The sequence below is a fragment of the Miniopterus natalensis genome, chromosome 1 (genome assembly GCF_054644295.1).
Source record: "Miniopterus natalensis isolate mMinNat1 chromosome 1, mMinNat1.hap1, whole genome shotgun sequence".
NCBI classification, from domain to species: domain Eukaryota; kingdom Metazoa; phylum Chordata; class Mammalia; order Chiroptera; family Miniopteridae; genus Miniopterus; species Miniopterus natalensis.
Genome location: NC_142081.1, coordinates 199,035,454 through 199,056,978, shown reverse-complemented (window position 1 = coordinate 199,056,978; position 21,525 = coordinate 199,035,454). Strand labels below are relative to the sequence as shown.

At 48.2% G+C, this 21,525-nt stretch overlaps 1 protein-coding gene across 2 annotated transcripts in view; it reads right to left on the bottom strand.

Annotated features, from left to right (window-relative positions):
- Positions 1–21,525, bottom strand: part of TBC1D14 (TBC1 domain family member 14) — a 75,307-nt gene that overhangs the window by 4,520 nt on the left and 49,262 nt on the right. For both annotated transcript variants that reach the window (XM_087828352.1, XM_087828358.1), the window contains 9 exons: positions 18,381–18,499; positions 17,301–17,383; positions 15,988–16,105; positions 14,042–14,148; positions 10,672–10,752; positions 9,186–9,280; positions 6,306–6,377; positions 5,335–5,463; positions 2,509–2,618 (listed from right to left, as the gene is read on the bottom strand). In XM_087828352.1, coding sequence (XP_087684478.1) covers positions 2,509–2,618; positions 5,335–5,463; positions 6,306–6,377; positions 9,186–9,280; positions 10,672–10,752; positions 14,042–14,148; positions 15,988–16,105; positions 17,301–17,383; positions 18,381–18,499 — 914 coding nt within the window. The remainder of the gene's footprint in view (positions 1–2,508; positions 2,619–5,334; positions 5,464–6,305; positions 6,378–9,185; positions 9,281–10,671; positions 10,753–14,041; positions 14,149–15,987; positions 16,106–17,300; positions 17,384–18,380; positions 18,500–21,525) is intronic.

Here is a 21,525-nt window from a genome sequence, read left to right as displayed (position 1 = left end):
CACGGAATCTCAGACACACCACAACTTGTCATTACTGACACCGGTTACTTCGACATGCCACAAACATTTATCAAGCACTACTCTGTGCTTACTCTGTTGGTAGGAACTGGGTATGAGGTTAATAAGGCAGAGAGCTTAGAGTCTGGCAGGGAATGAAAATAAACAGAAATTCACAATCCAGGGTCCATGTGTACACTATGTGAACAGTACTGTGCAACTTTTCTCCCGGGCAGGCTCAGTAAAGGAACAAAGTAAGTTTTTCCAAATAAATCTGACCGTGGATTACAAGAAACTGATCTTAACAATGCAAACCATCAGATGAAAAGATGAAATACAAATATGTATTCCCTTTAAAAATTGGCTGGGAGCGGCTCTGCGGTTGAGCGTCGGCCTAGGATCCAGGTGATCGGGGTTCGATTCCCGGTCAGGGCACATGCCCGGGTTGCGGGCTTAATCAATGGCTCTCTCATCATGATGTTTTTATCTCTCTCTCCTTTCCTCTCTCTGAAATCAATAAAGATATATTTAAAATAATAATAATAAGATAAAATGAAAATTGTGATAATCATGCCCTGGCCAGTGTGGCTCCATTGGCGTGTCATCTCGTGCACCGAAAGGTCTGGGGTTTCATTCTAGGTCAGGGCACATGCCTGGGTTTCGAGCTCAACCCCCAGTAAGGGGCGTGCAGGAGACAGCCCATCAGTGAGGACTCGCTCTTTATTGATGTTTCTCTCTCTCCCCCCCCCCCTTCCTCTCTCTGAAATCAATAAAGATATATTTAAAAAATAAGATAAGTAAAAAATAAATAAAAGTGTGTTTTTAAAAAAAATGACCTAATTGGCAATACTACCTCTTCCTGCCCATTTATTCATGGAAATCAAGCCTTTATGTCTTAAAAGCAGAGTACCAAGTGAAAAGTGATCAGAAAAATAGAGTAGCTGTAGGTATTCTGCACGTCATAAAGCCGAGCCCACATGAGCAATCAAGACTGCTGCAGTCAGAGCCCGAGCCCACATGCTCAGCCCTCATACAACCAGGCGTGACCGTGCTCTGCGCTAACGTGAGAGCGCTGAGCCCTCCCGGTGCAATGCAGGTCGGCCAGTCATCCAGGATTTTTGAAGACTGCGCCTGCTGGCCGTTGGTGATGAGGGTGTACAGGAGCGCTGAGCAAACGTGAGTGCACATACACACACTTGTAAACAGGATGGTCAGGGAAGGACATGTCACTGAAAAGTCACATTTGCGTAAAGCCCTGAAGAGGAAGCCACGAGCCAAGGGAAGGGTCTGGAAAGCATCCAAGTACTCGAGCTCTGAGGCAGGAGCAGACCTGGCCAATCCAAGGAAGAGCCAGGAAGCACCAGGTTGAAGCCAAGAGCAGCAAAGGAGAGAACACATGGAGAAGCGAGAGCAGACAGGTGCCCTCCAGGACAGCGCTCTCGCTGCCAGGTGTGAGCTGCCAATCACTCACAGTGGATGACCACCGGCATTTTTTACGCACACAGAACAGACCAGGAAAGTGCAGAGTGCTTCACACACAGTAAAACCCAGGAACTGCTTGTGCAACTTGTGTCAGTCATTTTGACCTATTAGGCTTCTGCACACATGGCCAGCCACACGCTGGGTCACAACATGGAATTTACTTCCTTTTGCAAGGCAGGGTGAAAAAGTTTGAAGACATTATTCCAGGACTATGTTTTCCAAACTTCATCTGCAGCCTGAAATCCTAAGGATCTAACTTGGGGCATAAAGTAAATACAGAGGAGCAGAAGGCTCTGGCCCTGTCTGACCCTCTCCTCACACCCTCCCCCAGGAACCTTCAAGGTCAGAGTTCACCATCACATTAGCAGGGTGGGTGCACTGGTAGGGGTGCAGAGGCACAGCCATGCAGGAGCTGAGCGTTCCCAGTGTGAAGTCCTCTATTAAACGAAGGTGCGCTTTAAGGCAGGCACTGCACTGGCACAGCCAGACGGGCCACAGCCTCCCTACCAGGGGCCACTTCATCTGATGTTTACTATTCCCAGTGACACCAGGACTTTCGGCTTCAGCTACAAGCTCCAATCTCCAACCCTCGTTCCCAGCAAGAACTCGTTTCAGAGGTAGCACTTATCGCGCTACACAGCCATCTGTCCACGGGCACGTCTCCGTCTAGACAGGAGCTCCTGACTGACAAGCTCTGTGTCTTGCTCACCACCAATGTCTAGATCCCAGCAAAGAGCCCAGTAGACAGACCTGGTGTTTGGTGACATCTCATTTAATGAAAGGATAAATGGTGCTTTGAAAGCAAACAGGTCCAAGATGATCAGTTAGGGCCACAATGGTAACAAAAAAGAGCTAACAGTGCCTGCGGATGACTGTGGGGCCGGAGCCTGGAAAACAGAGGCGGATGGCATGCGGGACAGTGGGGCAGGGTGGGGGCAGCTGAGCCCTGAAGGAAGCTGGCCGTGAGGACAGTGGAAAATGGGGCAGGAGATAAGAAAACACTCTGAAAACATGAAAATGCAGACTTACCAATCAATTAGGTAGATGTCTGGAGTTAAGTTGTTTTTCTTGAAATGAGCAAATAATTTTGGTAAGTTTTCTTCAAAGAACACCTCAAATGCAGCAAAATAAGTCAACATCTGGGGAGACAGTGTGGAATGCACTAATAAACTAAGCGCCAGCCCACGTTTCCCCCCTACAAGTCAACATCTGGGGAGACAGTATGGAATACACTAGTAAACTAAGCACCAGTACATTTCCCACCTACAAAACAAGTCAACATGCCTCTACTACTGGAATCCCACAGCTGCCTCCCTATGCAACTGCTAAGGACACAGTCTGCCGGGTAATGGGGGGCACGGTGCACGCAGGCATGTCTGACGCAGGTGCACCTCGTGTGCCGCGCTCCACTTCACTGCCTTCACAGACACTGCTGTTTACAACCAAAAGCTGGTGGCAGCCCTATGTTGAGCAAGTCCATCAACGCCATTTTCCCAACAGGCTCAGGTGATGGTTAGCAAGTGTTAGCAATGAAGTATTCTTTAACTGGGGTGTGCAGTGCTTTAAACACAGTGCTACTGTACATTTAACCAACTGCAGCACAGTAAAAACAATTTTATATGCACTGGAAAAGCAAACTTCCATGGCTCTCTTTGCTGAGGTGCTGCTCTGCTGTGGTGGTGGGGAACTGAACCCACAGTAGCTCAAGTATGCTTGTAAACACTACCCCCAAACTTCACAGTAACACCACTAGCTACACCTTATTTCTCCAACTTACCTAGATAAGAAAGCTGAAACCCAGAGCAGTTACATAACATGCAATAATGTCACATTAGTGTGTCGCTGGGACCTGACTGTGTCTGTCCTACTGCAAAGGCCGAGTCTTTAAGGCTCATCTCTTCTAGAAGCCAGAAGGAATTGGCTGGCTAAATGGCCTGATACACATGCACTCCTCACTCCCAGCCCCAGCATTTCCCAGGTATGCAACACTGATATCTCAGGCACGGGCAACACTGCCTGAGCTTTCGAACACAGTGAGGGAGGAGACGCTCAAGGAGAAGAGAGCCTGCACAGCCTGTATCTTACAGGGCCTGGAGGGAAACAAATGCACAGCGTAGAGGAGTGGTATGACACAGCAGCTGCCCCTGGATGGGGTGACACTAGCCGAGAGGCAGGAGGCCCGGTTCTGCTCCACATTTGCAAGCAGGATGCATGTGGGCAGGTGAAGGCTCTCGGGTGATGCCTGCTCACCTTAATGAGTGGCGGCCGGTCATGCTGTAAACCAGAGGTTCCCAACGGGGGGACTCCGCCTCCCAGGGGATATCTGTCAATGTCTGAGGGGGGTTTTGGTTGTCATAGCTAGGGGGAAGTGCTACTGGCATCTAGCAAGTAGAGGTCAGAGATGCTGTCCAATGCACAGGACAGCCCCCACCATAGACATCAGCCCCAAATGTCAACACCACTACTGCTGAGAGACCCTGCTATAAATGAAGGTTCCACTCAACATTACAATTCTATGATTTTTCCATATTAGTCTAACATTCCTAAGTACAGTTTTTAGCATATGTTGCCAAAGAGAAAGCTAGGGTCTTAATCTTCAAAATTAGGAGCTACTTAGACATAAATAATTTTATTATATATGAAAAGTTTTTTCCAGACTGTGAAAGTAGTATCCACAAATGCCCACTGTAGAAACTTAAGAATCTCAGGAACAATCGAGACCATTCATCACCACTGTAAGTGCTGTGGTGTGTGTCCTTTTACAGTTAGACATGGGAGCCATGGTGGTGTATGTTCTATTCTACATACTTTTGAAAAATTAGCATTTCACCTTAAATACTTTTCTATAGTATGATTCCTTGCAAACATTGTTATTGCACTGGATATATCACCAGATTTCAATCAACCGTTCTGTATTCCCCTAAACCCCATTTTTAAAGCTTTTCACTTTCACACTGAAATATAATTTGTAATTATTATTAAATAATTATAAACAATTGTGTGACAACCATCTTGGTGTATAATGCTTGGTCCACACTTTGACTTTCTTAGATTCCTACAAGCAGAGTTACATACCACCATTTACTGCTACTGATACTTAACACCAAATTTCTTACAAAGGATTCTGCCAATTTATACTTCCTTTAACAGCCACCCACTTAGCAGCAGTTTTAAAATACTTTTAGTTTTTAAAAAATGTATGTGTTGCCTGAGCAATGAACAGGTATAGGTCTGTTATTTCGGAGCCTCGTGTCCCCATCAGCACCACACAGAGGACCCGCCTCTGGAAGCATGTGAGGGGCTCCCAGGGCAACCAACCATAGCCAGTTTTGTGCGCACTGCTCGGCACAAAGATGGAGCTGAGTGAATGGGACCCTCCATTGATCCAAGTGTCCTCAGCGGTGTACTGAACACACCGCTGCCGTTGTCCATAAAGCAGCTGCCCTTAACATGTCTCCTGTCCCTTGTGTGAGCGCTCTGCATGGAGCAGCATCCCAGCATGACAGTCAGCAGCAAGATGGTGCAACTACGCCACGCTCTCTGTGGCAGACCCACATGCAGAGACTACTCTCCACACAAGGTATGCATGCTTGTGCAGGAGCCAGCCCCTCCCTGTGTGGAGAATATATCTTCAGAAACATTTCCTGAAAGAATGTATTCAGAAATCCATACACAAGGCTATAACCATGTGTTTTCAAAATTCAACACAATCCCCAAAATACCCTCCAAGTGCTCTTATTCTAAATCCCTCTAAATAGAGGCAAAAATGTATTCTTTTCCACTGAAAAGACAGCTGACTGGACAGTTCTTGCTGTGTGAAGACACTGTACCACGGCACACACAGGGGATACTCACAAGGCCATGGTCCACTCGGAAAAACGCCATCTGACAGGGTTTATTCAAAAGGTTAGAAAAAGCGATGAAGGCATCTGCAGTATCTAAGTTCAAGATCAACACCGCAGCAATAAAGGACATGCCCTGAACCTGAAGGAGGAGAGAGGGGTGTTAAACTCACAGCAGCCGCATGGCCAGGCAACTCTTTCATCCCATGACAAGAAGAACCCAAACGCCCTTGCTACTAAAAGCCACCCACCCACAGCCGCCCCCCAAAGCTGAGCTGCCAGCCTCGATCCTGACCTGCTCTTACCAGGACGCCCTACGTAGCCACATCAGCCCCTTGTCTGCTCTCTTACCCCCCCATGTCCATATGGAACACCACACACTGACCCTCCTTCTGCACCTGCCCCTGAGACACTGCCCCTAGACGCAGCTGCCAGGTGCCATGGAGATGTGCGTCTAACTTGATGTGCTATGCCTGGACCGTGCACACACACAGCAGCAGCAGTTTTAAAACAGTTACTGCTGCAGGGGTGGGGAACCTTTTTCTGCCAAGGGCCATTTAGATATTTATAACATCATTAGCAGCCATTCAAAACTATCAACTTAAAAATTAGCTTTGAGAAGAACTCCTAGATTTATTGAATTTTGAGTCCTGCCTGCGGTTGCCTTGGCAGGGCCAGACCAAGTGATTTCGTGGGCCAGAGGTCCCCCACCCCTGCGCTAAAGGCTTTTTCTTCATTTAATACTGGGAAAAACGCATGCAAAAAAAAAACCAGATCAAATTACAATGTGACAAATTTCACAGGGCAGCTGTGTCTGGTCAATTTCTTTACAAGGAAACAGGTAGCTCATTGCCCATGAAACTTCTCATACTCAACAGAAATGAGGGCATTCGACTTGACACCTGCAGCTAAGATGTTCCAGGAATATTCTGACTTCCTCTGTAAAATGTATAAGCATGGTAAAATATCAAAAAGTTCACTTACATAGCCCACATCCGGTCGGTAACAAGTATAAGCGCCCAAAATACTGTGCAGCATGTCATGGTACGGGCCGCCCTGGAAGGACCAACACACCAAAAGGACACATGCAGACGTCTCATTAGTGCTCAGGAGCCGCCACGCCGCTGTGCGCGGAAGAGGAGCCAGTTGCCAAGCAGGGGCCAGCAGCTCCACGTGTATCACATAACTTAACGAATTAACTACCCATCCACTTAGCAAGCGAGTCTGCAGCCAATCTACCAAGCTGCTCTGAGAAAGCTGGTGGGTCAGGTCTGAGCCAGAAAAACACCGTTTGGCTCCTGCTGTATAACTGTATCCCCTTCAGAGTCCTACGGACAGCCTGGTCCCCAAGGTCCCACAGAGCAGGGCAGCGCTGACTGCTGTCCCGACCCTGCCTCCCAGCTGTGCCCCTCAACCCGACCATTCCCTGCCTACCGCCGCCTTTGCTTCTGTGCTTTTTGATATGGCAGGTTTAGGAAACACTCTCTAAATCTTAAGTCCTAACAGCCTCCATTTTATTCCAAACATCCTCCCGGCTCTCCCACCCCGCCACGAGTTCCATTTGTTCCTGTAACTCTTTCTAAACACCTAGGTGCTACAGTGTATTTTCCCTTGCTGGGCACGGAAGAAAGGTGCCTCACGCTGATGCCGGTGCCTGCGCACACTGTGAAAGGGTGGCTCAGTCCAGATCAAACCCTTACTGTCCACGCCTTCCCTGTGCCTAGTTAACACGAGAAATAAAAAGTACACATGGTGCGTGACTAGGAAGGCACTGCACAGGTGACTATGTGGCCCAAATCACTGCATTCTGACACAGAAAGAAAACAAACTTCCAGAACACAGAGGGACGAAGAGGAAAACCTGGCAATGGGAAGGTAAGAAAGACAACATCCAGGACTAGAGGGTGAGAGGGGGCACAGGACAGGGCCTCGGTGGCAACACCAAATGCCCACCTGAGGACTGGTGACCTCACCAACTGTCACCAGGTCACAGCTGATCCAAGGCCAAATGAGAAATACAGAGTGCTGTACTGAACTGTTAACACTAAGTGTTTTCAACTGAACAGGTTTCCACCATTGAGATTAAGTCTTCCTCTGGCACTAAATGTCCTTTCTTTGATGAAGACGGGGTGGTAGTAGACAACAGCTCCTTATTTTAAATGCCCTTAACTAGTTCTGGACATCTTGCTGTTTCCCACTCTTTGTTTTTTTAATATTGCCCATTTATGAAATCTAGAACTTTGGGAACCACAGACTGAGGGGGGCATACCCAAAGGAACCCAGAGGGAAAGAGAAAAGCCATTTTTCCTGTCCCCCAAAGAGACCCCTAAGCTGCTCTTCCTCCTCTTTCCGCACCAAGATAATCACCCAGTGACTCCCAAAGTCCATGAAGCTGGTTTGCAAGAGATGCTCCATGAAGAAGGAGACTGTCTGGGTCCTGGGTGCAGGAAAGGCTGGACCTTAGCTGTACAGGCCTCAGCCCCTCAGGACCCAGTCCCGGTGCCCTGAATGCCCTTCTCAGCCAAAGCTCTGCCCTTCCACTCTTCCCTCCAGAGCAGAAGCAGCCTGCAGTGGGCTCCCAGCTCAGAGAGCAGCCAGTTGGAAGGAGAGCACATGGAACTAAATTGCACTGCCTCTGTTCCTCTAGCAAGGTTCTCTCCCGAAGGAACCAGGATTCCCTGGCCCATCAGTGGTCTGATGCTTCCATTCTAGTCCTTCTGCCAGGACTGTCTTTCCATTCTCTGGCAGATTGTCTTTCAAATCTAGTACAAGCACAGCCTGAGAGCCACTTCCCCAGGGACACCACTTCTGACCCTTCCCCATGCTGCACCACAAGGGCAGCGAACCTTCACGCCTGTGCTGTCAGTGTGCCTGGGACACACCTACATTTTTGTAAAGCCCAAGTGTAAAACCTCTACATTTTCTGCCTCATTCTAGCTGACTGGCCCCTTAACTGACCTGTTCTAGTTCACTCCACTACCCCTTCCTGGTTCCCTCTGGTGCTAGAAACACAAGCATGACCGAGTCAGACTAGGCACTCCAAGGCTACTCTGGAGGCTGTGAGGTGACTGGACAGAGGTGGAGGAGGTCAGGGGATGCGGTGGAGGCAGGTGCAGTGATCCACAAAGATGAGAATCTGAACCAAGTAAAGGCAGTGAGAACAGCTAAGGAACAGACTCAGAAATATGTCAGAGGCAGAGCTGGCAGAAACCATTATACATTGGGCAAGGGAGGAGTCAGAAACCCCCAGGTAAATGTCTGCTGGCTGAAGGAGGTCTTCAGACACCTTTGCCCCAATGCCTCCAGAGCCTGCTCCTGGCAGCCGAGCCCTGTACTGTACTCACAGGCCCACGGGAACCACCACTTTTCTCTACACTGCCACCCGAAAGAGAACATTCCATCCTGTCTCCACACTGGCCTCAGTGCCTGGTGGTGTACCTGCTGGCCTAACTGCTCAGAAACCCCGCCTAACTACTCCCAAAGGCAGCCAAGGATTCCCCTTCTACCCCAGGCTGGAGCACTTAGCAAAGCATGTAGTTCTGACAACAGAAGCAGCCTCTAGGGCCACACTGTCAGAGGGGCCACACAAGGGCCTTCCTGGGCCCTGGAGAGGCTTCTGACACATAAACTTTGAAAGGACAGAACTGCCTTTGAAGCAGAACTATGGCCCCATTAACTATTTGTTGGAAAGCATCAGTTACTCTTATTTTTAAAAGTCTCAATTTAACTTAAGACCCACCCTCCCCCTGCGACCTCTCCACCTAAAAAACCCAAGTACTTCTCAAATTTGACTGTAATATATGCAGTTCGACATCTGTGAATTTTAGACAAACATACTTAAAAGCAACCAATCCCCACCACCTACCTGCTGGAAAATGCAGAGGTTAGGGAATGTTCTAGAAATGTCCAGTTTAATCAGCTCCAGGCTGGCTTCTCTGTCTGCTGCTGAAAATGCGGCATCTGCCAAAAGACCAACAGTCACGACACCTCTCAGAGGCAGAGCGCAGCGCAACCAGAGGCTCAGGTTTTACAGGAGTGAAACAAGGAAAAGTTCTCTGGACATAACCCGACCTGATTACAACTCAAACCAACAGTTTGCAGAGTTTCTTACTTTAACAGCAAATACCATGCAGCACCACCTATATTGTCATAAGGTATTTTCTAGAGTCTGAAATAAGTCTCATTTGATACCACCTGTCACCCAACAGTCAGTGGAGCAATAAGAACAAGTGAGGAAATATACTCAAATTAATTTCAGGCACAGAAAACAATAGGGAATCATTATCTGACCTCAAACAGCACTGGTATAAACTCAGAATACCTGGGAGGTGTGGCAGTATGACACTCATGTACTAGTTCTAACAAGTACTCATGAATGAGTTTCTATTTTTTTAATTTTAATGCCACTTAGATGGTATTTAAAAAGGTCAGTAAAAAAAGATACCACTGAACCAACAGAAGTGTCACTGTGTGTTATAGACTCTAGCAGCATAACGTAGCCAACACGCAGGGCTCTAGGTCTTCAAGCAGTTCCAGGCTCTTCTAGAAGCCAACGCTCAAGTGACCCTGGGTGCCAGGCTGCTGCACGGCTCGTGAACAGGAATGAAGGAAGGGACAGTGGTTACACCCGGCGCTCCAGCATGTATGGACACAAAAACACCTCACAGGACCTGGTACGTTCTCTTTCTTATAAAAGTTTTTTCTTTAGCTGGTTTGCTAAAAAAAATAAGAAGTCCCTTTTCCAACCCTGCCTGGGTAGCTCAGTTGGTTGGAGCATTGTCCAATACATCAAAGAGGTTTCTGGCCCTGGCAGGCATAGCTAAGTGGTTGGAGCGTTGGTCTGCACACTGGAGGGTCTCGGGTTCAATTCCTGGTCAAAGGCATGTACCTGGGTAGCAGGTCTGATTCAGGCATGTGTAGGAGGCACCCAATCCATATGTCTGTTGCATCAACATTTTTCTCTCTCCTCTCTCTCCTTCTCCCCTCTCTCTTCCACTCTCTCTAAAAAAAATAAAAATCAATGGAAAAATATCTTCACTCCTTGGGTGAAGATAAAAAAGGGTTTCAGGCTCGATCCCCAGTCAGGAGGTATGCTGGAGGCAACCAACTGACGTTTCTCACATCAATGTCTCCCTCCCTCCCTCCCCCCCTCCCTCCCTCCCTCCCTCTCTCTCCCCCCATTCCTCTTTGAAAATTAATAAAAACATATCCCTGGGCAAGGATCTAATAAACCACCCTCTTCCATGAAGTTTTTTGTAACTTCACACCAAGCACTACCTGAGTTAAGTAACCCCCGTTAGGTGGTGATTACGCTCACCACTGGCCAGAGCGCCCGCCAGCCCAGCGCCTACCTTCACTGTCCACCTCAGCGCCGCCTGTGCTGAAGGACCGCCACCTCTCCTTGGCTCGGGCGAGGCAGATGTGGAAGAGCTCTGGAAGAAAAGCCTCAGGCTGAGCGTCCCATGCACACGTGAGCACCTGTCACCTCAGAAACACCACTGCCGCATCAGAGTATCGAGAGTTCAACTGCAGACTGCACACTTACTAAGGCTACTTCACCCCCAACGTGGCCAGAGGTCCTTCTATTGTCTAAAGACATCACCATATACAAAGACAGAACCACAAAGCACCACAGTGCCTGGTAGTCACTTCTGTTGCAGGGCCCACCCAGGCAGTGTTTGGTTTGTGAGCCCATCACTTCTGCCAGACCACGAGCTCCTCGGGGTAGGACCGCGAGGGTCCCGCCTCCACATGTGCATCCAGAGCAAACAGGCCAACACGGCCAAAGACCACCTGCCTGGTGAGGGGAGGGAGAGGCCAGCAGAGCCCGTCGGATCCCCGTGGCGCCAGAATGAGAGAGGGGTATAAATAAAACAGGCAAACATTTCCAGAAAAGGGACCCTGTGGCAGAGAAGTACAAGACAGGTCCCCCACGAGCGCCTCCACACTTGGGCCTATTTCCTCAGTAATCCTTCTCTTTGGGGAGTTTGGTAATGACAGTGGAACAACTCATGCTCACAAATTTTACTACTGCACACAGCCCTCCATGGGTGTCTCCAGCCCTTCTTCCGGGGCGAAAATGAAGGTGAAGACGGAGCCCAGGGAGACCCTGCCCACCCAGTCCCCGGTGCCAAGGCCCCTCAGGCTCTGTGCGTCCCAACCACCGCAGTCCTGGGTCACTAACGATCACTGACTTGAACTGCAGTTACCCAGAGGATTCTTATCACTTCCCTTTCTCATCACTACTTTTGGAAAAGAGCAGAGCACACCTGCCTTCCAGGCAGTGCATGTTAATTTATTAAAATATAAGTCACAGTCTTTTGTGCTCCAACAAGTAACATCTTGATGAATGACCCTCTTCTAGCCTTGCGTAGGACCCGACTTACAATCTACGCTAGTTGGCCAGACAGAAGAAGGTACACTATGAAATACAACTTCCTCTTATCACCATTACCAGACGGCAGAGGGCATCGTAACTCGATGCTCATGAGTGCTGAGCTGGAGGCTAGAGGGTCTGGGAGCCTCTGCCTGCTCTTGGCTTCCAGGAGGTGGGCTCAGCCTTGATCATTTTGGTAGGAGATGAAGGAAAACAAGTGTGTGGCGGGCCCCTGCCTCCTGGGAACCACTTCCCAGATGAGGCATTTGACAGCTAATGCACAGATGCTGGCTGCCTCGGGGTAAACTATCTCCAGGCTTTACTGGCGTGTGTGTGTGTGGGCTGGGGTGGAGGATGTTAGGACAGTGAACACCTTCTTCCCAGACCCATTTCCAGAGTACAAGGCTGGCTTTCCTGAGAATGAAGTTTTAACACTATTGGGGTGACTTTCAGTAAAAGTTTCCAATTGCAGAACCACAAAAAGAGCAAAACTCTGGGGCTTCCCAAGTCGGCCATGGGCTCGAGTTGGCAGGGCTAGCACTGGGACCCTGGCTTTAACACACCCGCCATGAGGCTGGGGCGGCCCATAATCCCTTTTCCAGGATGCTCACCTTTCCCAAAGGAAAACAAGGTCAACAATACCTGCTGTCATTGTCAAAAAAGACACGTAAGTAAGAACCAAGCACGGTGCCTGGCCTCAACCTCTGGACTTCAAAATCACCTGTATTCTTATACTAGCTTAAGTATGCAGTGAAACAGAGATCAGTAGGATCCAGTAAGGTGGCATCCATCCATCCACCCACCCAACAAATTCTTCCTGAAGGCTGCCGTGTGCGGAGAGCTGTGCTGGGCATGGGGACAGAGTGGAGAGCAGGACAGCCGAGGCTCCAGCTTCCCAAGCACAACAGTGGAAGCAACTGACACCTGGCAGCTGATCATACAAGAAAGGTGCAATTTAAGTAAAATGAGCCAGTATCAGGATTTAGACAAACTTTCATGACATGGAATTAATTAGCTGTTTAGCCCAATCTACTGATATGGTCCATAGAACATTTTAATTTAAATAAAACCAACCCAAACATATTTTAAAATAAAAGCCACTATCAGTGAGTACCAAAAATTGAGCATGCGCACACACATGCACACATGCTACTCTGCACCACACTCAACAGACTTAGACAGAATTGTTGATAGTTTAGAAAACTTTCAGAACAAAGACTGAAGTAACTGCTCAGCAATTTCTCCAAACCTTTACTTCTGAGAATGCTTTTAAAAAACTACATATTTCACAAGTTAACTGTTATACTTCTTCTCACGTAAAGATATTCAATTTTTGATAGGTACAGATTAGCCAAAAATGGAGCTATGAGGAGGTCACTTCCAACAGAAGCCAGTCCCCACCCACCCAACCAGGTGGCACTACTTAAGACAGAGCACAGCGACTAGCCACGGCTGCAACCGTGGGGTGGGTGAGTCTCACAGGGTAAGAACAATAGTAACAGGAAGCCCAGGTACTTAGAGGAGATACAAATTGCCTCCTCTCGACTCAAAGGCCTTCGATCTACCAGTGATTCCACAGGCATTTACTGGGTGGGGATAACATGGAGATGAGAAGGGAGGAAGAAAAAAGTAAAATGTAACCACCACCAGTTATTAAGCACATAACTGCAAGGCCGTGAGCTCCTGGCCTGATTCGACCCGGGCACACAGTGCCAGGCACAGAAGGAGGGAGTGCAGGGCACGCAGGCAGGGGAGAGGCACACACAGACTGAGTGAACTCACAGGGCAAGACAGCCAGCCCTAGGAAAGGTGACTCCGGATCTCACCTTCCCGTCTACACCAAGGCTACTAGAACCTCAAGCACCCAGTCGGGTGCAGTGTGCTGCCCTTCTACAGGTGCTTATATATAAGCTGCCTGGAAAAAATGCCACATAAAGCAACAGTACCCCAAATACGATCTGCACCTCAGAGAAAGAAACCACCGCCCTACCACCTCATGTCAAGATCAGGCTTGCACCCCACAGAACTCTGAGAAGAGATCCTAATGTGACCCACCCACTGATGCTGTGACATGATGTCAGGCCCACCTCCCTGGTGCTACCGTGTCTCCTCAGGGAAGACGAGAGGTTTCAGGAAAAAGGCAGGGATTTCTCTGAACTGCCAGGTAACTGAAGTCTCTCCCTCCTGGAGGAGAGTCACCTGGACTCTCAAAAGACACAGCTTCATGGCAATGGTGTCCTTTCTTCCTAACAGCAGGGCAGATGAGACAGAAGCCACAGGACCCAGGGGGTGTGGGTGTGGGTTGGGGGGAAATTTCCCAAGCCTATGATAATGCAAGCACTCACCATGGGTGATGTTTAACTCGTTGCCAATGGCTAAGCTCCAGACTTTGCCTCTCACACTGGGAGGGATCCCCTGCCACCATAAGTCTCGAACTTTCCTAGAGCACCACCTGGACAGAAAGGAAGCAGGAGTTTATGAGTCTGTTCTCAATGAAGAAATATCTGTCTACCTGTGTGCCTAGCCCCAAACCACAGGAGCAGGGGACACACGGGTATGTTGCAGCCCTGCCCTCAGGGGGCTTACAGTCCAGTGTTCCACAAAGACCAGAACATGAATGACGATCTCCACGGGGCAACTACTGTGATAGGCACACCAAGGGCATGGCCCAAGCAGGCAGCAGCACCACATACTAGAGGGGCGCAGGGCACACTATTCAGGAGCCAAGTCCTCAGTAACCGGTAGGAGTTTGAGCAGGTGATGGGAAGGTCTTTCTGAGCAGAAAGCACAGCAGCAAGAACTGAGCTTGCTGCTGCAGGAACTGCTAATACCTGGGTGGGGGGGGGGGCAGGAGGACTGCTATGGAGCTGCAGGTACAGGGCAGGTGGAGATCCCAGGGGATAGCTGCCAAACTCTAATGGCAGAGGAGAACTCTGCTAACTCAGAATGTTCTCAGCTGCTGAGAGTCGCTGAGGTCCCCTGCTCACGACTCTCACAGCCAGCACACTAGGACAAGGTGTCAAAGACTCCCTGGTGCTCAACACAGCCCTGTGGGGGAGCACAGGCTAAAGCTGCAGAACAGGTCTGTACCCCAACTCCATGCTTTCCTGTGGCACCCCGAGCAAATAACTTCTCTCCCACACCAAATGACAAGTCTCCCCCAAAGGGCTGCCATGGAGATTAGCAGGATGATGCACAGTGACACCAGGCCCTGTGCCTGGAACCCAGCTGGTGCACCACAGGCAGCTGCTGATGAGTTCGGGCCTCTGAACACATTAAACACCATCGGTGCATGGTGGACCAAGGACGGGCCCTGCAGCCACACAGGGAGATGGCCCACAGGTTGAGGACCTCACGGGTACCATTAGAGAAAAAGTTTTTCCTGAACTGTCCAGCCTATTAAAGACACTGCCTAGAAAGCAGGCTCTGGGAAATGCTTGTTTTGCTCGTGGACACCCTCAACGGGGCCATCTGACCTCCCATAATGAGATGAGTGACACATAGGTAAGTGCCAGGAGTGAGTCCCCCACATCCTGAAATATGGTTCAGGCTGAAAGCTACAGAAAAAGAAGAGAAACTAGCATCCAAGCTTCCTGGCAGCTCCTGCTGATGAGGGGAGGCCCGAAAGGGCCTGGCCTGCTGTCCACACACTGCCCCACAGGAAGAAACAACCCACAGCTCTCCCTCGGATGTAAACATGACAGCAGCTGCCAGACTCTGATGGGTACTAGCCACTGGAGGTTGTCATCAGAGAAGACCCAGTCCCCATCCTCAGACAGAGGACGACAGAAGCAGTGTATCCAGGGGGGTCTTCTACAGCCACCCGGACAGCAAAGTCTTCCCCCAAGAAGACCGGGCTTTAAAGAACAAAGAGCTGGAGGAAGAGTTACAGGGAAAGAGCACTCTAGGTGGAGGGAATGGCACACACAAAGGCCCTGAGGTTCCTTAATGGAGGGCTCCATCCAAGTGAAGGAGAGATCTAAGGGGAGGCTACAGAGAAAGGGAGGAGTTCCAAGTCACTGAAACTATAAGTGGAGAAATGATACAGACTTGGGCTTTAGAGATCCCTCTAGCTACTGAATGGAAGATGAGTTGGAAGGAGGGCAGGGGGAGCTGTCACAGGATCCAGGCAAGGGACAATAGGCCCGAGCCAAGGTGGGGGAAGGGAGACACTGTGTAACTTACTCTAGGTCATTTCACCAAAGGCTGCATGACTGACAATTCGTACAGCTGCTACCTAGACTCTAGAAAGGAATGGGTTAGGCCAGCAGTGCCCACTGTCATAGCTTACATGGTTTCCCAGTTGGGCAAGATCTCATTATTCCAAGTAAGGGCCGCGTTTCCAATGCTTTCTTCTAGTCGGCATCGTTCTTCCAGCTGCTTTTTCCTCCGCTGGGCTTCCTTCAGCTCTGGAAATCACAATCAAAACAAGAAAACATCTGGCAGCTGGTATCCACCATTTTCAAGCGAGGTGATTTTTCTCAAGAGTCATGCAGCAAACTTCCAGAATGACACTGAAGAGGGGGAAGCAAGACCCCTCCCGGGACGCGTTTCCACTGTGTGGAGTTCAGAACGCTCAGGTGTTACCATCGTTTAGTAAGCTTTTAAAGTATAGCACATATACAGAAAAGTATGCAAACAAAACACGATCAATTATCACAAAATAGACTCCCCCATGAAACGACCACCTCAATCAAAAGACAGAATGTTATAGACAGAAGCGCTCATGTGTCCTCTGCCCAGCACAACCTGTCACCTCACCTCTCACAGCCTGAGCAGAACTCCTAGTGCACAACAGCCACTCTGAGAAACACCATGCATTTCATTTACATATACTTTTTAGTATTTTTTATTGTGGTAAAATACACAAAACATAAAATTTATCATTTTAACCACTGTAAGTATACAATTAGCAGCATTAACATTCACATCATTACTCAACCATCACCAACATCAACTCCAGAATGTTCTCATCTTCCTGACCTGAAACTCAGCACCAGTTAAACTCTAACTTCCTGTTCCCTCCTCCCCCAACCCCAGGCAACCACCATTCTACCTTCCGTCTATGATTCTGCCTGCTCTGAGGATCCTGAGTAAGTGAAATCAGTGTTTATGTCTCGTGACTGGCTTATTTCACTGAGCCTGACATCCTCAAGGTTCACCCATGTTGAGGCACGTTGCAGAATTTCCTTACTTTTAAGGCTAAGTAATATTCCAGTGTATGTAGAGACCACATATGTTTATCACATATAGTTTTCAAACATCCTAGAATCATAGGATGTGCGAGGGATTTTATCAAAGCCCATCACATCTTGTAAATAAGGAAAACTGAGCCCAGAGAGGGAGAGACCTGCCCATCACTACTGGCTGAGGCTTCCTCCAGTCCAGCACTCTTACCCAGGACGGTCTCTTTTCTGGTGTAAATTCAAAGTGGCATTACCTTGAGTAAAGCTACCAGGAATGGCATGAGTGGAAGCATGTCATTTTTGGTGGGAAATTATAAATTTTAAAATACTACAGCATTCACCACAGTTTGGGTTCTAGGGCTCCAGGCAGACAGGGAGCCTGTGCTGCACACAGCCAGCATGCGGGGAGCTCCATTACCTCGTTTTTTTGCCTGAACCACCATTTCTTCATACTGCTGTCTGTGTTTCTGAGCTTCTTCAGCTGGCTTCGCCGGGAGATTTCTTGATAGAAAAGAAATGATTTCTCACCATTATAAGTATCAAATAAAATTCTTTGAGAATCAAAACTCAAAGCACTACTTACTAAAAAAAATGGAAAGTTCAGAGAGCAAAAACTAAATATGTTAAGATTACAAAGACATGGCTCTTTATTATAAACTAAAAGCATTTTCTTACAAAAGTAAAATAAGCTCATTGTATGAAATCTGAAGTATAAAGATTAGCAGAAAGAAGTGAAAATAAGAATTACCTATAATTCCAAGAGATAAAGACTTAATCTTTTGATTTGACCGCAATACAGTAATAACTGTGAACAGTTGTCAGTGAAGGAGAGGCCCTAACGGCATATCGCGCAAACACATATGAACATATTTCCTTCCTGGCTGGTGTGTCAGTGTGCAAGTGTCACATTAGCTATGTGGCTCATTGGCATGGTTTTTATATACAAACGTACACCATAGTTCTAGGCATCTGAACTTGGTGTATACCTGTTTTAAAAATAAAATGCACACTCTTCCAGAAATGTGCAGTCCATCAAACAGATGGCCATCAGAGGAGGGGCTTAGTAGGATCACCTATTCCTAAGGATCCCAGATAAGCCAGTACTGGTCCAGGCACTGCTCTGCAGTACTGGGATGCCTCCAAAACACCCACTTCAAGTACACTTCTGGTGTTTCCTTGCAGTTACAAGCCACTCTATAATTTATAATAGCTGCTTACGTATTTTAAAATGTTAAATTAAAATGAAAAATCACCTGACTGGAAAATCCTGGGCAAAACTTCCATGTTAAAGGACAGTTTTCCAAATTAGTCATTTACGACCCTTAGAGCACGCTGACTAACAGAATGAATGAAGAGGAACTCAGCATTTTTAATGAGTGCTACGGCTCACTCTCCTTCCCTCTGTGTCCCTAGTTCCTATCTAATGAAAAGGTAACTGATTAGCAAGTTGCACTTATGCACTAAAGCAAACACCCTACAGACTCTTCTCAGGACTCACGCGGGTCTGTCTTCCAGGATGAGTGCAGTGGTAGAAAGTGGCTCAAAATCAAGGTTCTTCCTCACGTTCTGCTTTGGGGAGGGCGGCCTGCTAGGTCGTCCAGCCTTGTCTTCACATTCCTACAACAAAGACACCAGGGTTACCTCCAGGCCTGGCCAACTCTGACACGAGGAAGCCCTTCTGAAAGAACGGTTTTTGCTATGCAGTCCTTTAGGTTGATTTTCAGGAAAATATTTCTTGCTACTCAGAAGGAAAAACTTTCAAGGGAAGTTTTTCAGCTCTGCACTGCCAGCCATCACTGTATGACAGGAGGACAGTGGGCTCCCCATAGTGGTGGGAAAGTCACCAAGGATCTCATCACCCCAGCTGCCCCTTTCTGAAGGCCCACAAACATCGTCTCAGGTCTCCTCTGCTTCTCCTGTAAATTTTATCTGGTTATTACAGTGACCCCTGGGAATCTCAGAGCCAGACCAAGGGCCAGTTCTAGCATTCACCTGACCCTAGGCCTCATCTCATACACACACTCCCATCCTAAACTTTTAACCCACTTCCTTTTACCCCATGGCACTTGCTGTATATTTATTAGCCCTTTAAATCTTTTCTGAAATGAGGAACGGGTTAAAATCTTTTGCATAAATAGAGCTGTTTCATTTTCTTAAACCAGAAACATCAAAAGAAGAAATTTTTAAACTCTCTGTATGAAGCCATCACTGCGAGTTGTTACATAAATGACTATGCCGTGCCCTGGAAACCTGAGAGCAGCCCCCATACTGCTGGGTCACGAAAGCTCAGTTGCACCTGGTGACCCACATTCCACACACCCAACCAGAAGAGTTCAGGAGACCAAGGAAGTTGGCGCCAGAGTCCAGCTTCTGAAAGATTGTGTGTGTGTGTGTACCCTTAGCCATCTGCAAAAAAACAAAACAGCAACAACAAAAACACCACAATATTTTCTTGTTGCCTATTATAAACAAGGCTCTTAGGGCTCTCCCTTAAGACAATCTAGCTGGAAAGACATGAGGAGTTAACCTAAGACTGAAACAACCATTCCGGATAAAAACAGAAGTAGTATCATGAGTGAAAAATGATTAATTGCTAAATGAATTTTATTGACACCAGCTGCCAAGAGCGGTGCTACTGGCAAAATCATGTGGCAAGCAATTATTCTCAGCCAGAAAACCTACAGAGGCTTCTGAAAGTGGAACGGGAAAATGACCTCCCCCAAGTACGCAGGCTACGTGAGGGAGGGCGCCACGAAGCAGGTGGGCGGGGCAGTTTCTGTACATCTGGATGTACAAGTTTGCACATGTCAACGCTGCTTACCCTTACTTACAGTGGTTCCATTAAAATACTAAAATTACCTCCACTTACCAAAACCTGAGACAACAGATGCCCTCTGCCACCAAGTCAAACACCCGAGCACCCAAGTGTGCCAGGCACTCCGTTGCAACGTAGCAGGGTCAGCCTTTGGGAAGCTTCAAACCTAGTGCCCGGGTGTCACAATCCTGACTTCATAGGAAACCCACCAGAAGCTGTGTTGCATTTTAAAAAGAATTAGTAATGAATTCCCTATAAGGTGCTACTTATCGGCTGGCCCTGGTCTAGGAACTATATGCCAAGCCCAAAGATATTAGCCCCAAAGTGTGACGTCTCAGAATCTGGACTCCCATTTCCATTTGCTCGTGTGCTTTATACCCATTGTCTCACTTTATGTCCATAACGAGTTCTAGGGTAAGTATAAGCCCATTTTACAGATATGGTAGCTGACCTGTCCTCAAGGACACAGCAAGAGGGGGGTAGGACCTGCAGGACCGAGGACAGGGGAGAGGCTCACGAGGCTGTTAGCACGCCCCTGGCTCAGAGAAATGCTGCCCTAGTTGTTGGGTGCCACGACCCTTCTTCCTCTCGACCTGACAACTTACTGCATGAAGCAGAAAAGATGCTCTAGGGCCAGGCGCCAATCAAGGAGCCCTGCAAAGTCTGCAAACAGCATGCACAGGAAAAGGAGAAATAAATTGAGTTCAAGGCCTTGATTCATGACCAACACAATCAGGTCTCTTGGGTTAGAGCTCAGAAGCTCTATTACTAACAAGCAGCAGCAAAGGCAGTTGAGGTTAAAGAGCAGACACTTTTCAAGGGCTGTACACGCACTAAGTTAGCTCAATTTCCCATTCCCTTCACATCAGCCCTTGGAGGGAGGAGCTGCCATCATCTCCACGTCACAGATGGGAAGGTAGGGGCCCAGAGAGCTGGGATCAGCAGCCAAGTGTTCTGGCTCTGAAGCCACATTTTTCAGCGATGGCCACTCTCCAGAATCCACTCACAGACAGGACCCAGGGTAATCCAATCATTCACACTCGGTCTAAAGGAGCTCTTCAATTATGACAAACCTGCAAATACCAAATTCAATGCACATGCAGGACAAACACGTTTTAATCACATAGAGCATTACATGATTAAACAAACAAACAAACAAAAACCCCCAGGAGGCCTGGCCTGCCTGCCCACGCCTGAAATCCCAGGGAGAGCCTTTTCAGAATTCCAAGCAGCGTTTCAGAATACGAACGGCACTGGAAGTTGCTGTGTGTCCTGCTCCAAACCCAGCTCTCCCCAGAGCTACCTAGAGGCCAACAGTGAGCTCACTTTCCAAACCAGACAACCAACTTCAGAAAGGAGAAAGAGGACTGTTCACTCTAAGGCTCCTTGGGGGTTGGGGGTGGAGAGGAGCAGATAAGTCTCTGGAAAAACAACTTTCAGCTGTGGGTTATCAGCGTTGGGATGTGGCAAGAGCTAGCTAGGGCTTTGGAGGCCAAAGGACTTGGCCCTAAGTCCTGGCTCTGACCTTAGGCAAATCATCTTGCTTCTGTCTCAGCATCAGTTTCCTCATCTATAAAATGGAAGCAACTGTAAGGACTCCTGTGATGATGAGGTGACACTTCACACGGTTGCCCACTAAAGTGTGAGCCCTTTCCGTGTGCAGGGTAAATGTCACGGCAGTCGAAGCCCCAGCCCAACTTATCCTTCCAAAGTTTCTTCTCTTCTTGGGACCCTTCTGGGATCAAGTTTTGAAGCCTCTAGGTCTAAAGCAGTGACAATGTCCTCCATTTTTGTGCTCATCAGTATAAATTGACCATTCAAGCGACTG